Source organism: Scyliorhinus canicula, chromosome 12 (assembly GCF_902713615.1).
Source record: "Scyliorhinus canicula chromosome 12, sScyCan1.1, whole genome shotgun sequence".
NCBI classification, from domain to species: domain Eukaryota; kingdom Metazoa; phylum Chordata; class Chondrichthyes; order Carcharhiniformes; family Scyliorhinidae; genus Scyliorhinus; species Scyliorhinus canicula.
In genome coordinates this window covers 46,675,987-46,693,279 of record NC_052157.1, presented here as the reverse complement: position 1 = coordinate 46,693,279, position 17,293 = coordinate 46,675,987, and the positions used below count along the sequence as shown (strand labels likewise).

Below are 17,293 nucleotides of genomic sequence, written 5' to 3'. Positions count from 1 at the left end.
AAGCCCCAACACTCATCCCTGTGACACACCACTCGCTATACCTTGTCAACTGAAAAATGACCCATTTATGCCTAATCTCCATTTCCGTTTAGCCACCCAATCCTCTATCCATGCTAATATGTTACCCCCTGTATTGTGAACTCTTATTCTGTGTGGTAACCTTTAACATGGCACCTTAACAAATGCCTTCTGGAAATCTAACATCTACAAAAAAACAAAGAACAAAGAAAAGTACAGCACAGGAAGTTCAGCCCTCCAAGCCTGCACCGACCATGCTGCCCTTCTAAACTAAAATCGTCTACACTTCCTGGGTCCATATCCCTCTATTCCCATCCTATTCATGTATTTGTCAAGATGCCCCTTAAATGTCACTATCGTCCCTGCTTCCACCACCTCCCCCGGCAGCGAGTTCCAGGCACCCACTACCCTCTGTAAAAAAAAAAACTTGCCTCGTACATCTCCTCTAAACATTTCTCCACGCATCTTAAAGCTATGCCCCCTAATAATTGACCCCTCTACCATGGAAAAAAGCCTCTGACTATCCACTCTGTCTATGCCCCACATAATTTTGTAGACCTCTATCAGGTCGCCCCTCAACCTCCGTCGTTCCAGTGAGAACAAACCGAGTTTATTCAGCCTCTCCTCATAGCTAATGCCCCCCATACCAGGCAACATCCTGGTAAATCTCTTCTGCACCCTCTCTGAAGCCTCCACATCCTTCTGGTACTGTGGTGACCAGAATTGAACACTACCTACAGGTTCCCCTTATCCACATTGCTTGTTACTTCCTCAAAGAACTCCAATAAATTTGTCAAATGTGATTTACCGCTCACAAAGCCATGTTGACTCTGCCTAATTGCGTTGAGATTTTCTAAGAGATTTTATAACCCCTATAATAATAGATTCCAGCATTTTCCCCATGACAGATATTAGGTTAAGTGGCCGGTAGTTTCCTGCTTTCTGTCTCTTCTTGAGTGGAAGAGTCACATTCACTATTTTCCGATCTGGTGGGTAATGTAAGTGAGTGAGTGAGACGTCTTTGTAATGGTTGTCAGGTATTAACTATTTATTTCTATTTTACTTGGCAATCCCCCATTTTGTTACGAATGATACATGCATTCATATACAGAGCCGTTAGTTTTGTCTTTTTCCTATTTTAGCAACCCCAGCCTTATTAGCTGACGCACTCAGTCCCTTCCTGCCACACTGTTATGGTCACTTCTCTTATTGTTGCCTTGCTCGCTTGCCTTGTCCTCCCCCTGTAATTTTGCACATCTTCCCATCCTGGATCCATTTACCCCGCGGTAGCACAGTGGTTAGCACAGTTGCTTCACAGCTCCAGGGTCCCAGGTTCGATTCCTGGCTTGGGTCACTGTCTGTGTGGAGTCTGCACTTTCTCCCCGTGTCTGCGTGGGTTTCCTCCGGGTGCTCCGGTTTCGTCCCACAATCCAATGATGTGTAGGCTAGGTGAATTGGCCATGCTAAATTGACCTTAGTATCCAAAACGTTTGGATTGGGTTACGGGGATAGGGTGGGGGTGTGGGCTTGGGTGGGGTGCTATTTCCAAGAGCCGGTGCAGACACGATGGGCCGAAGGGCCTCCCTTCTGTACTGTAAGTTCTATGATTTAGTTCAAAGTCCTCTCTAGCACCCTAGCTATACAATTTGCACTTGTCTTAGAACCATTCAGGTGAAGACCATCCAGTGGTACAGCTCCCACTTGCCCAAGTACTGGCTCCATACCCCATGAATTGAAACCTATTTCTCCCGCACCAGTCTTTGAGCCATGCATTTAGTCCTCCAATATTATTCACCCTGCGCCAATTTGGCTCAGGTAATTCTCAAGAGATTGTTATCTTTGAAGTTTCACTTAGGACCTAGCTTCTAATATTTTCCAAGCAAAACCTCTTTCCTAGTCATACCTACATCATTGGTACCTACATGGACCATGATAATTGGATCCTACTCTTCCCACTGCAAGTTGTTCTCCAGCCCAGAGATTCAGTCCTGAACCCTGACACCAGGTGGGCAACACAAACTTTGGGAAACTTGCTCTCAGCTACAAAGAACTATGTCTATTTCCATGATTAGTTTGTCCCCTACCATCACTACATTCCTATGAACTATGGGCAGCATGGTAGCACAATAATTAGCACAGTTGCTTCACAGCTCCAGGGTCCCAGGTTCGATTTCCGGCTTGGGTCACTGTCTGTGTGGAGTCTGCACGTTCTCCCCATGTCTGCGTGGGTTTCCTCCGGGTGCACAGTCCAAAGATGTGCAGGTTAGGTGGATTGGCTATGCTAAATTGCCCTTAGTGTCCAAAAAAGGTTAGTTTGAGTTATGGGGATAGGGTGGAGGTGTGGGGGTAAGGTGAAGGTGTGGGCTTGGGTAGGGTACTCTCCTCAAGGACCGGTGCAGACACGATGGGCCGAATGGCCTCCTTTTGCACTGTAAATTCTATGATTCTATGAACTCCCCCTACTTCAATAGTTTTCTGTACCATGGTGCCATGGTCAGTTTACTCATCTACCTTGCAGCCCCTGTTTTCATTGTATAGATTGCAAAACCTCAAACCTGTAGGACAATTGCAAAGTCTAGAGTGAGTGACGAAAACATGTGGGCGTGAGTGAGGGGAGCAGAGATATTGATAGGGCTTAAGTTTCACTAGCAGTTTTCAATGGAAAGATCGAGAGGACAGGAGGGATTCAGGTACAGGGAGACTATTAAAGATGGGTAAAAGGGTCCATTCAGTAGGAGGAAGATACCTGGACAAAGAAAAGAGCATGGAGGTGGAGGCGTTGATGAAATCGCTCAGTGTTGTGTGGATCTCGAGAAATTAATTGAGGTGGAAGCACGGGTTGTGAAGCTGAGACCTTTGCTGAGGACAGATCTTTCAGAGTCAGAGAAGGAAAGGTCAAAGGGTACTGTGAATACATGGCAAGGGGTGAGATTCATAGAAGAGTTTGGCTGGAAGAGAGGGAAGGGGGAAAGGGTGCAGAGGATTCAACAGCTCATGGGTACCAACATTTCCACCACCTCTATTATGATGCTGCCATCAAACATCTTCCTCTGCCCTCTCCTTTTAGCAGTCTAGAGGAACTGCTCCTTCTACACCACCCCTTCCTTTCTCTACAGCACCTTTCAGTACAGGCACAGGAGATGCAACATCTACCCTTTTTGCTCCCAAGGTCCCAAAAACTCCTTTTAAGTGAAACAGTGATTTCCTTAATTTATTTGTTTCAATTTATTCTTGCTCACAATGACCTCCAGTTTCCTGTCGTTTGCCATTTCAGTTCTCCACCTTGCTCCCAATCTGACCTTTCTGCCATTGGCCTGCAAGTGTTCCAGTGAAGCTGAATGCAATCTTGAAGAACAACACTCCACAGGCTTCTGGTCTCAACATTGATTCCAACAATTTGAGATCATAACCTTTGCCTCCACTTTGCTTATTTTTTTTTTGCTGGTTCATTTTTTTCTCTCATGCCTTTCTCTATTTCTTCACTTTCCATTCAAATGGTTGCTATCCAGCCATTCACGCCTCATCTGCACACATCTTTTGATTCTTTACCATTACCATTCCCTTTGGCTTTTGTACTCTGAAACCTTTTGTTAAATCTCTCCTGCCTGCCAGCCTATCCCAGACCTTCCCTTTTGTTCACCCACCCCTCCCCCACCTCTTTCACTTTCTCAACACTTCTAAATTGCCTCCGTTCTGAAGGAGTTAGCAACCTGAAAAGTCTGTTTTTCTCTCTCCACAGATGTTGCCTGACCTGTTGAGTATTCCCAGCATTTTCTATTATTATTTCAGATTTCCAGCATATATTGACCAGTGTATCATTAGAACTGGGCAGCACGGTAGCACAAGTGACTAGCACTGTGACTTCACTGTGGCTTCACAGCGCCAGGGTCTCAGGTTCGATTCCCCGCTGGGTCACTGTCTGTGTGGAGTCTGCACGTTCTCCCCGTATCTGCGTGGGTTTCCTCCCACAGTCCAAAGACGTGCAGGTTAGGTGGATTGGCCATGCTAAATTGTCCTTAGTGTCCAAAGGGTTAGGAGGGGTTATTGAGTTGTGGGGATGGGGTGGAAGTGAGTGCTTAAGTGGGTCGGTGCAGACTCGATGGGCTGAATGGCCTCCTTCTGCACTGTATGTTCTATGTTCTAACTCTCCTCCTCTTCTTTGAAGAGTGTCATAGGATCTTTGATATTCAACAGTAAGGGTAGGCGAAGCCTCGATTTAACAGCCCTTTCAAAAGCTGCTATCTCAGACAGTGCAACACTCCTTCAGTACGGCACTGGATTGTCAACTGAGATTATGAGCTCATTCTCTGGAGTGAGAGTTGGAGCCACAACCGTTGACCTCAAAGTTGAAACAAAACTCCCTCAGACAAAAATAAATTGCTGTTTTAATTTCTGCATTCACGTCTGAAATGTATGTTTAAGGGCTACGGAGGAACAAATGTCTGAGACGCTGATGAGTCCTGTGGTCAAATGATGGGAATTCCCCTCATTTAAATGGAACTTGTGGGTTGAATAAATCTAGCACACAGATGGTGCACAAGCACATGAGTTGCAATGCAGTGCGGTATCAGCTCTGCCATCTGATCACTGCTTTGTTCACTGTTACGCCACTTAGCAGGAAACCCATACATAAGCTGTAATGTGAATGTATTTGTGATCAATGGGCCATTGTAATATCACCAAAATGGTTCTGTTTGGGGGCCTACAAATTTTCTTTCCACTTTATTCTTTCATGGGATGTGGGTGTCACTGGCAAAGCCAGCATTTGAAGCCGCTTCCCTCATTGCCCTTGAACCGAACAATTCAGAGGGCAGATAAGAGTCAACCACATTGCCGCAGATCTGGAGTTGTCGGCCAGACCAGGGTGAGGACGGCAGATTTCCTTCCCTGAAGGACAGTAGCAAACCTGATGGGGTTTTAACGACAATCAATGACAGTCCAGATTTTATGATTTGAATTTACATTCCACCGGCTGCTGTGGTGGGATGGAACCCATGGCCCCGGGGCATTAGCCCGGGCCTGTGGATTAACAGTTCATTACTGCAACACCACCATCTCCCCTGATATTTCTGTATGGTGCCCAGTGATGTGAATTATATCAGAGCACCAATGGGCAGAAATCAGGGCAGGAATTCTCATCCCCCCCACCCGTGCCGACGGGATTCTCCGGTCCCGATGCAGTGCACGGAGATTTAGCTGAGTATTAAATTCCCCATTCTCGCTGGTAGCGACGGCAGGGGGAACTTAGAGCAGAGATTCCCGACCATGATTTGTGGGCAGCACGGTAGCATAGTGGTTAGCACAATTTCTTCACAGCTCCAGGGTCCCAGGTTCGATTCCCGGCTTGAGTCACTGTCTGTGCGGAGTCTGCACGTTCTCCCCGTGTGTGCGTGGGTTTCCCCCGGGTGCTCTGGTTTCCTACCACAGTGTAGGTTAGGTGGATTGGCCATGCTAAATTGCCCTTCGTGTCCAAAATTGCCCTTACTGTTGGGTGGGGTTACTGGGTTATGGGGATAGGGTAGAGGTGTGGGCTTGGGTAGGGTGCTCTTTCCAAGAGCCGGTGCAGACCCGATGGGCCGAATGGCCTCCTTCTGCACTGTAAATTCTATGAAATTTATGATTCCTGCTCCTAAATGGAAAGGTTGCACTTGTAGAAGAGACTGTCCTCGAAAATGGACAAACAAACTCTGAGGTAGGTCTCTTAAACTGTGGTAAGCACCATAGTAACTTGTTCGTAGCTACAGTGATCATAGAATCCCTATTGTACATAGAACATACAATGAGAAGGAGGCCATTCAGCCCATCGCGTCTGCACCAACCTCTGAAAGAGCACCCTGCCTAGGCCTACACCCCCTCCCTATTCCCGTAACCCCATCTAACATTTGGACATGAAGAGACAACATAGCATGGCCAATCCACCTAACCTGCACATCTTTGGACTGTGGGAGGAAACCAGAGCACCCGGAGGAAACCCACGCAGTCATGGGGAGAACAAGCAAACTCCACAGAGACAGCCACCTAAGGGCCGGGATCGAACGGACCCCTGGTGCTGTGAAGCAGCAGTGCTAACCACTGGGCCACATGGGTGAGTATGCAATGTCCTCACTCCTGGCTGAAGTGACGATTAAATAAGTCACAATGTGGTTTTATAGAGTTCGCGTTAAAGCTTGTGTCGTTTTCATGCAACACACTAACGCTGGAGTGTGCCTCCCCTTCTAGGCTTGCAGAGTTAAGAGTCTGCACTATCCCTCTAGCAGATGAAAATCGGAAGGAAGATGGTATAAAGGAGCACTCATCGTTATCTTCCTGTGTTTCCGCCCAGTCGGTCATATCCTTGATTCCTACGGAAGAGCTGGAGAAGCTGATAGACGAAGTGAAGAGCCTGGATGAGGAAACCTTAAAGGTTCGAACATGACAGAATTAATGCATTGCCATTGACGATAGGGCAGGCTCTGTCACTTTAAGAATAAATATTAAGAGGAAAATCAAATTGGGGCAGATGGTCAGCCATGATCTTATTGAATAGTAGAGCAGTCATGAGGGGTGCAAAACCTACCGATGTACCTATTTTCTGTGTTCTTATTAAAGGGCCATTGAAACAGTGGCAGTTTTTGTAGTTGGGGGAGGTGGTGGTGTAGTGGTATTGTCCCTGGATTAATAATCCAGAGACCCAGGATAATGCTCTGGAGTCCTGGGTTCAAATTCCACCACAGCAGATGGTGCAATTTGAATTCAATAAAAATCTGGAATTAGAAGTCTAATGATGGCCCTGAAACTATTGTCAACCTCTGTAGCACCATGGTTAGCACTGTTGCTTCACAGCTCCAAGGCCCCAGGTTTGATACCGGCTTGGGTCACTGTCTGTGTGGAGTCTGCACGATCTCCCCGTGTCTGCGTGCGTTTCCTCCTGGCGCTCTGGTTTCCTCCCACAAATCCCGAAAGACGTGCTTCTTGGGTGAATTAGACATTCTGAATTCTTCCTCTGTGTACCCAAACAGGCGCCGGAATGTGGCGGTTAGGGGATATTATTATTAATCAGTAAGGAAATAGAGGGTTACGGGGATAAGGCGGGGAAGTGGAGTAGAAGATTATATCAAATCAGCCATGATCTCATTGAATGTTGAAGCAGACTCGACGGGCTGAGTGGCCTACTTCTGCTCCTATATCCTATGGTGTTATTTACATGCCTTAAAATAAGTGTTTTATATTAAACTTGAGGGGTATTATTGTGAATTTGTAAAATTAATTCATGGGACGTGTGCATCGCAGGCTAGGCCAGCATTTACTGCCCATCCATCGTTGCCCTTGAGAAGGTGGTGGTGAGCTGTTCTTAGTGACATTTTTCACTTGCTGCATCGGGGTGAGGGCCACAGAAGCAGGCGTACAATATTGTAAACCTCGAGCCCACATTGGCAGCATTGTCACAGAGTGACCACCAGGTAGGCCTCAGTTGTAGTGTGAATGTTAAACTACTATTCACACTTTTAGGCTCATGGTTGATTTTTCATTCAACCTAACTTTATGTATTGAATAAAAAAACTCAAAGAAGTGGGGATTGGCATCAACTCGTATTTTACACTGAATAGGTCTTTTATATCTCAGATATTGTTTGTTTTTTTGTGCTACTTCCAAAATATCCTCCAGACACAGGATTCATTCACCATTTTCCAGGGGCGCACGTACACCTTTGAGGCTCCCATGCTCTCCCTCTTTGTGGGCTCCCGACATCATGCCCCACCCCCAATGAGGTGCAACCCCATCTTCAATGACATTGAGCCCTGCCCCCAATGATGTTGAGCCCCGCTCTGAATGGTGTCCCAGCTCTCCTGACCTTGCCCACCTTCCGCTCATACAATGCAAGGCACAGGAACTCACAATCTCGCCCTCGGTGCCCAATCCAGTTGCTGCCAGCCCATCCCTCTCACTCTCAGCCCTGCTGTCTGGCTGGCTTCTGGCTCTGGCTGAGTCACCCCGCATCCGTTGGCCGCTGCTCCCCGACGCTGGTGCTTGCCTGGCCTTTTTTTCACCTTCCGACTGCTGCCCAGCTCACCTCTTGGCTGTCACTCGGGTGGCTAGACCTCAAGCCTCAACCCTTGATGACCGCGAGTGCTCCTGGCTGGCTGCCTGACTGTTGCTGCTGGCTGTCTGGCCCGGCCTCTGCTCTCTTTCGCCCTCGCTGCCCAGCCCTCTGACTCTCAGCCCTGCTGCCTGGCTGGCCTCTCGCTCTGGCAGAGTCACCCCACTCCCGCTGGCTGATGCTCCCTGACTTCCCCACGCCCTGATGCCGGCAATCTCCTGGCCTTCTTCACGTCTCCCGACTGCTACTCTGTTCACATCTCGGCCCTCGCTCGGGTGGCCGGGTCTTGACCCTCGATGACCACGTGCTCCTGGCTGGCTGCCTGGCTGCTGCTGCTGGCTATCTGGCCTAGCGGCTTCTGTTCTTTTTGGTTGCTTTCCCGCCTACCCTCCTCAGCCCTGGCCCAGAGATCGAGAGACACCTTGCTGCTTCCATCGATGGCCGTTGGCCAGTACCACCTCCTCGCTTCACTGAGGGCTTTGCAGCAGGGGTGGACTTACAGTTTTAGGTAAGTCACTTTTGAGGCACCTGTCAGTATGGACCCCCCATTGAACAAGAATACAGAACAAAGAACATTACAGCACAGGAACAGGCCATTTGGTTGACCAAGCCTGTGCCGATCCTGATTCCTTATTTAGACCTACTACTTATTGCCCAAATGATCTGTATCCCTCCAGTCCCCGGCCGTTAAATGTCTATCAAGATGCATCCTAAACATTGCTATCGTGCCTGCCTCCACCACCGCCACTGATAACGTGTTCCAGACATCCACCATCCTCTGCATGAAAATTCTTTCCCAGCACATCTCCTCTAAACCTTCCTCCTCTCACTTTGAACCTTGCAATTGAGTCTTCTACCCTGTGGAAAAAGCTTCTGACTATTCACCCTGTCTATGCCTCTCATAATTTTGTAGACCTCAGTCAGGTCTTCCCTCAGTCTCCATCTTTCCAACGAAACCAATCTGAGTTTATTCAACCTCTCTTCATCGCTAACACCCTCTCTTCATCGCTAACACCCTCCAGACTATGCAACATCCTGGTAAACCTTCTTTGCACTCTCTCCGAAGCATCTACTGGTAGTGTGGCGACCAGAAATGCAAGCAATATTCCAAATGTTCATACACTTGAAGAGGGCAAGTGGGGCTGCAGTTTAGCATCTCATCCATATGTTTGCACCTCCAGCAGTGCAGCATTCTCTCGCGACTGCACTAGGAATGACAGCCGAGATTCAAGTGTGTAGGGTGGGACTTGAAGCCAGCATCTGCTGCCTCAGCGATGAGAACGGAGTTTGCTGAGCATGGCACTGAGGACCTGCTGTTGATAAACACACACAGAGGGTAAAAACTTCATGATGATCATTCTCACTTCACAGCAATTTGAAGACATTCATGTAGTGGTCCTGCACAAAGAGGAAGGGTCCGGCCTAGGATTCAGCGTCGGCGGAGGGATCGACCTGGAAAACAAAGTGACAACTGTGAGTACCATCAGCAAAGAAAGCCCAGCAGAAGCTGCAACATGAAGTGAAAGTATTTGCTGTGTTGGGACTGTCACTCATCTGGTTCATACTTGGGAAAAACTATATCCAGTAGCATACTCTCAGTGAGATCCTAGAATAGTGTTTGTGTTCAATTAACCCAGAGTGGTGGATTGTTCCCTTTTGGCTCCATCAATTGTTTCTTGGATGCAGGTCAGACTCCTCTCAGTCGAGGCCAGATTTGAACACTTCCCCCCCCCCCCCTCGCCAATCAGGATGAGCATGGAGGGCAGTGGGCCGACACAGAAACTTGTGACACCTGTATCCGCTTAGCTGCCGACCTCCCCACCCCTGCCCCGAATTAATGCCCAATTAAAGTCTGCCTTCGGACGCATCCTGGATTTTTTTTTCCCGTCGGCCTGTGTGCCCTCCCGATGCTTCGGCAACAGGCCAGCTGGAAGCGGCTTCCTGGCAGCAGACGGTGGGAGCAGCGCTCCAGGAAGGCTTCGAGGTCCACCCTATCTGCTTGCTCTCAGCTGCAGCCACAGGCCACCCCATGGAGTGGTCCCCATACACAGTAATGGCCTAGCTGCTGAGAGGTTTTGTTTTTAATTCAAAGGTTTAAATAGTTAGAGAGATGGGAGTACCTTTCCTTACCTGAACTGCAGATCTAAAACCCAGAGTCCTACCCTCCGCCGTTAATGACTGTAAGACATTTTTTTGTTGTTGTTTTGGGACGACAGTCAGAAGAGAGGGACTACTTCTCGGCCCCTTCAGCTGTTTTACACAGGCAAGGGACCAGAGCTCGCCGTCTATGAAAGCATTCGTAGATTCCATTCCCCAAATTAAGCACGGAATTAATACACCTATTGGAGTAAGACTAACTATTTATTTGTGTTTACAAATGTAGTTTGTGGGCCCTGACGGTTTGTGTTTAAAATGTTGAAAGGATAGATTCAATAGGATAGCATAGATGCAGAAAACAATTTGCTCTGGGACAAGGAGACATAATCTTCACATTAAAGTTAGGCCATTCCAGAGAGAAATCGGGAAACACTTTTTCTCACAAAGGCTTTGTATACTGGAGAACAATTGAAGTTTCTGCAGCACATTATTTATTGAGTAAGGGTATTCAGGGTGAATGGAGTTGATCATCTCTCATTCCATCGAGTGGCAGAACTGGCTCATGGGGCTGAATGGCCTACATCTGTTGCTATGTTCCAGCCTGACCCAACTGTTCTTAAATGGAGACTTACCCCGTTAGCCATTCTCCCTCTCAGGATAGTTACTAAGAGACACCAAGAATGGAACCCGAGTCCTTGTTTTCTGCGTACACACTTTGCTTCATCACCAAGGCATATCATGGGCGACATGTCCATCATTCCCCGTCATTCGCAAGGAAGTTCAAATGTACTGAATTAACTTGGAGACAGTTTTGTTTTGGAGAATGATGGTGCAGATTGATGCGGAGTTAAAATACAGTATTTTCACCTCAGACCCAGTGACAGCAAGTCTGTGCTGCCAAGGCAGATGTGGTCCAAAATAATCCAGGTTCTTTTGTCCTGTCTCTTTCTAAACACCTACTACTGCAACAGGAAATGGGATCCCTATTTCTAGGAACAGAAGGAGGCCTGTCTCATTCAGCTGCTTACATTCTGTTCCACCAGTCAATTAGATCATGATTGTTAATGTAACTTAAGTCCATTTGGTTCCCTAACTCTTAATACCCTTACCTATTAATCTCTGTTTATATTTCTTTTCCCTTAACCACCAGACTCAGTGGGCTGGATTCTCTGATTTTGAGGCTATGTCCGGAGCATGTATCTAGTATTACGTCTGATGCTCCGCCCGTTGGGGGGCTAACAGCCATGCCACGTCAGACCCTCGGTGTACCCTGCAGATACGGCCAGAGAATTGCTGGGTCTGTGGCCGTGCATGCGCGCGGTGGCGACCTGCAGCGGTTGCGCCGTACAACATGGCGCGGCTGCACGCAGACCCGGCCTGCCAGATAGTGCCCCCCGTAACCCCCCTCGCCACCCCCGAACTACCCTCCACCAGTCCCCCAAGCCTCCCCCCCCCCCTCCCCCCCCCCCCCCCCCCCCCCCCCCCCCCCCTTGACTGTGGCGGTGCTGGACACAGTCCACTGCTGCCACGTGAGGTTGACAAAACTTCAGACCACAAGTGCTCCACGCCGACAGAAAGTCGGCCCATGGAAGGCGGAGCATTGGGGGAGGTGACGTCCTGAGGCCGTTCCAACGGCTGGTGGCGTACTCACCGATAATGCCGTTTTGGAGGGGGTGGAGCATCCGAAAACAGGTGCCACCCCTGATTTCGGCGTTAAAGGGGTTTCTCCGCCCAATGGCTGAATGTGATTTCGCCGTCGGCAATCGGAGAATCCAGCCTAATTACTTTATTTGTGAGAAGTGATTCCACATTTCCACTACCTTTTTCATGAAGTGCTTCCTGACGTTACCACTGAGTGATCGATCTCTTAATTTTAATTTTAAGGATATGCCTCATATAGAATCATAGAAACCCTACAGTGCAGACAAGGGCTATTTGGCACGTCGTGTCTGCATCAACCCTACGACAGTGCACCCTACCTAGGGCCACTCCCCCGCCCTACCCCTGTAACCCCACCTAACTGCTGGACATAAAGTGGCAAATTAGCATGGCTAATCCACCTAACCTGCACATCTTTGAACTGTGGGAGGAAACCGGTGAACCCGAAGGAAAACTGTAGACACGGGCGAATGTGCAGACAGACAAACCTGGGCCCCCGGCGCTGTGAGGCAGCAGTGTTAACCACTGTGCCACCGTGCCGCCCCTTCTGCATTCCCAGTTGAGCAAATCATTTTTATCTCACCAACCAACTTCCTCAATCAATTTAAACATCTCAATTAGATTGCTACTTAATTTTGTATGTCAGAGGAAATTTAATCTTTGTTTAGGAATCCTTGGATCATAATTTAACTGCTACTTTCATTCTAGTAAATCACCATTCTGGCCCCCCTGATGTCAGTACATCCTTTCTGAGGTGCGATGGCCAGGACTGAATGCACTTCACTGGATGGAGTCTAAACGGAGCATTGAATATGTTCAAATTGCAATAGCGTGACACCTATTTGTTAGTGGGTTGACCAACTAAAAGAGCCAAACTTTCTCACTTAACGGATGAATCTGTCGTGAACTGTTTCCTACTTTTCCCTCCTGCACCAACAGGTTCACAGGGTGTTTCCAAATGGACTGGCAGCTCAGGAAGGAACGGTTGAAAAAGGAGATGAGATTTTGTCGATCAATGGACAATCTCTAAAAGATGTCACTCACACTGAAGCTCTGAATATCTTGCGTCAGGCTCGCCTGCCAAAGCAATCGGTGATTGTGATACACAAGGCCAAGGAAAGTGAAAGCAAACTCAGTACGTCAACCGAATGCTCATCAACTGAGAATCTCACAAGTCCAGGTCAGTATTTCCTGAGAGCAACATGTTTTAATGCAACTCAACAAACCTCCCTGGGCCAGTGAAATGTCAATTTTGTTGCCATGTTCTCTGAACAATGAGAGTCTTCAAGGGGGCGATTTTAACCCTGCATTCACCGTGGGCGTAAAATCCCATGAGAATCGGAAAACGAGATTCTCGCCAGTGAGATCTCGTTTCACGATTTTTTCCACCCCTCACCAGTGACATAACGAAGTTAAATAGATCTAAATATATTTAAAGGGCTTCTCCGCCTTATGTGCCCCCCTCTGGTAAGAAATTACCATCAGTGAGGAAAAGTGGGAAGCAGTCGAGGGGAACCCACCGGGGGCACAAAAAAGGGGGAGGGATATGCCTGGGCCCTGGCAATGTCTTGTGGCAGTGCTAACCTGGCAGTGTCACCTGGCAGTGCCCTGTGCCAGGAGGGGTGGGGTAATGTAGATCAAGGCACTCTTTAGAAATGGCACCGTTTCCGGCTTTATCAAGCCCTACCCTGCCAGCATCACGACGGAAACCACACCCCCAGACTTTCTGTGCACGGAGTTTAGGATTTGCCGTATGAGTGGTACTGCAAAATTGGCAGGTGTTCTGATAGGACAGGACCAGGGTTGTCAAAGATGGACAAGATTAAAATGACTGGTCCAACTAGATCCAACTTCATGGTTTAAATAAAAGTCAAAGATGTAATTAAACAAGTTATACAAGAAGTTATACAATAATTCAGAACAGAATTCCTGTATCAGCCTCCCCGAACAGGTGCCGGAATGTGGCAACTAGCGGCTTTTCACAGTAACTTCATTGAAACCTACTTGTGACAATAAGCTATTATTATTGTTATTATTATCAGTGCTTCTCAAACTGGGAGTCGCAATGGAGGTTGTGTGCTCCCGCTCCTCCGATACAGTCCCCCACACAAGCACCGAGGCCCAGCTGGCACCCAGCCCTGCCCTTCCCTTCTTGTCTCTCGGTCTCTCTCTGGGTCACGCTTCGCTTTGTCTTGAATTATAGCTTCGGTGATGAAAATGGTGGCGATAATAACAATCTTCATCAGCATCACAAGTAGGCATACGTTAACACTGCAATGAAGTTACTGTGAAAATCCCCTAGTCAACACACTACGGCGCCTGTTTGGGTACACTGAGGGAGAATTCAGAATGTCCAATTTATATAATTCAGCACATTTCTATCGCTTCTCAGTTCTGCAGAAGGGTTTAATGGACTAGAAACGTCACCTCTGTTTCCCTCTCCATAGAATTTACCCAGCATTTTCTCTTTTTATTTCATTAATTTGCTTATTGATCAATGCTTATTGATCAATGCAATACCCTGGAATTGTGTGGCAGACTTGATGGACAGCTGGATTTTTTCCTGTCTGTTATGTTTATATAGAGATGCTGTGAAGCTATTATACTCTGTCTTCTATCTGATCAATGAACTCTAACAGGTCTCGGTAAGAAGTCTTACAAAACCAGGTTAAAGTCCAACAGGCGTGTTTTGAATCACTAGCTTTCGGAGCACTGCTCCTTCCTCAGGTGATGACTCATCTAATGAAGAAGTTGCGCTCCGAAAGGTGCTGTAAGACTTCTGACTGTGACCACCCTAGTCCAGCATCAGCATTTCCACATCATGCCTAACAGATTTGAGCAATAAGCTGCTTAGTGGTCCTGCTGACCAGGCCATTGGTATTATTACTTCCAGCAATAGAAGATAAATTGAACACGTTCACGGTGGAGTTGGAAAAATGTGCAGGAGGTTTGGGCTTCAGCTTGGAAGGGGGAAAGGGCTCCATTCATGGAGACAGACCACTGATCATCAACCGAATTTTTAAAGGTAAGCAAAATATCTGGACCGCCCGCGACAGTGTGGCTTTTGCAAATCTTTGAGTAATTTTAGAAATAATGTGTTGTAAGTGTAGCGTGTTGGAGGAATAGGTGGCTTTCAGCCCACGGAGTAGAAATTGCTGATACCCCATATTTGTGTAAAGACAGCAGGGTGTCTGAGATTCACCCAATATTGAGCCTGGGGCTTAATTTCTGTAATTGGCTGCTGCATTGCATTGTGGTTACAATAAAAAGGATCATTACATTGTGGAGGCTTTTTATGGATACAGAGAAAAGCTAGATTTACAATTATTATTTCATAGAATACCTAGTGCAGAAGGAGGCGGTTCGGCCCATCGAGTTTTCCCCAATATGCTGAAAGCGCATTCCACCCAAACCCTATCCCAATAACGCTTTAACCTGCACATCTCTGGACACTAAGTGGCAATTTGTAGCATGGCCAATCCACCTCACTGCACCTTGGGAGGAAACCTGAGCACCTGCAGAAAACCTACGCAGACTCGGGGAGAACGTGCAAACTCCACACAGGCAGTCATCCAAGGCCGGAATTGAACCTGGGCTGTAAGAGTGCAGTGCAGTGCAGTGCATAAGGCTAACTTTTGCAAATTAGTTGACAGAAGTTGGCTAGTTAACAGCCAGGCAATAACTGCCTCAAGGCCAGGCAACAATTGTTTGTTTTCCCAGTTTGTGACCTTTTTGATTGCAAATATCCTGTAAAGTTGTTTGCTTGCAATGTCTTAATGTAATGCAATTGATGATTACTGTTTATTTCAAATGTCATTGAATAAGTAGAAATTTGGCAGATTGTGATGGTGTGTGTGATGGCTGCCTGGTGTAACCAGTGACAGGTGGGTGGGTGGAGGTGGACCCCTTCTATTTTGCGAAGCTGCACGTACACTGGAACAGGATTGCCACAGCAAGCAGATCTAGGAGATTGGCCAAACGCCTTGTCGGTTCCTACTGCTCCAGGGGAGGTTGCCTGGGTTGCTAGCAAAGAAATGAGTCAGTTATGAAGTGCGCACATGGCAAGGCGGGAACAGAGATGTTTAAGAATGGTGTTCCAAGCACGGTGGTGCAGTGGTTAACACTGCTGCCTCACGGCGCCGAAATCCCAGGTTCGATCCCGGCTCTGGGTCACAGTCCGGGTGGAGTTTGCACATTCTCCCTGTGTTTGTGTGGGTTTTGCCCCCACAAACCCAAAGATGAGCAGGATAGGTGGATTGGCCACGCTAAGTTGCCCCTTAAAGGGGAAAAAATGAATTGGGTACTCTAAATTTAAAAAAGAAATCAAAAACAAAGAATGGTGTTCGTTAAGCTCATGTTGCGATGGGGGTGAGGGTGGGGGTTGCTTGTGGCCATAGCCTGGCCCTCGGGTGCGATAGATGCGAGAGCAGCGAGTGCTTTTTTGTTGATGGAAGATTCCTGACCCGGCACCAGTCATGGAGTTAATGCCTTTAGGTAGTTTTAGAGCTCGGGCCATTGCCCTTAGAAAGTGAATATTCTTACACCTGAAAAATCCTTTCACCAAATTCTCCCCATGATTCCCAAAGTCTTCAACAACGGGGGAGTTTCCTTGTCTCAGGTCTGGATCTGATGTCGACTCATTGGGCAAGATTGATCACTGTGATTAGTCAACATAGCTTTATCGCACAACTACCAGGCTAATAGGAGGCAATTAGATCAGCCATTGTCTTTTGTTCATCAGGAAATGCCGTTTTCCTCTGACTGCAAGTGTGAGGTATGAAAATTACAGGGCTAATTTCCTGACACTACATGTGGTTAACAGAAGCTTGCTTTCGTAAATGGTGTCTGCAAGTGTGGATGGAAATGGGGCTGTGTTTGTGTAATGTTCTGATGTATGATGTGTAGATGCCGGCGTTGGACCGGGGTGGGCACAGTAAGAAGTCTTACAACACCAGGTTAAAGTCCAGCAGGTTTGTTTGGAATCACTAGCTTTCAGAGTGCAGCTCCTTCCTCGGGTAAATCCTGATAAATGGTCCTTGCAGGTGAGAGTACCTGTTGGGTGTGTGATGACAGGGCTTGTACCCTCATTCCTCTATCAAAATCATTTTGGAGGGCGGCAGGTGGCGCAGTGGATAGCACTGGGACTGCGGCGCTGAGGACCTGGGTTTGAATCCCGGCCCTGGGTCACTGTCCGTGTGGAGTTTGCACATTCTCCCCCATGTCTGCGTTGGTTTCACCCCCACAATCCAAAGATGTGTAGGTTAGGCGGATTGGCTACGCTAAATTGCCCCTTAATTGGAAAAAATTAATTGGGTACACTAAATTTATTTTTAAAATAATTTTAGGTCACATCACTTTGGATGTGTTGTACAGAGGTTGAGTGAATTGCTGATCTGTGATCAAATGTTCAAGAAGAGGTTTTATTTCAAGTATTGAGTTAAC

General features: G+C 47.5%; 1 protein-coding gene across 1 annotated transcript in view; it reads left to right on the top strand.

Moving 5' to 3' along the window:
- Positions 1-17,293, top strand: part of il16 (interleukin 16) — a 167,604-nt gene that overhangs the window by 146,039 nt on the left and 4,272 nt on the right. Inside the window, exons 17-20 of the mRNA XM_038812998.1 lie at positions 6,238-6,421; positions 9,467-9,568; positions 12,791-13,031; positions 14,745-14,876. Of these exons, the coding sequence (XP_038668926.1) occupies positions 6,238-6,421; positions 9,467-9,568; positions 12,791-13,031; positions 14,745-14,876 (659 nt within the window). The remainder of the gene's footprint in view (positions 1-6,237; positions 6,422-9,466; positions 9,569-12,790; positions 13,032-14,744; positions 14,877-17,293) is intronic.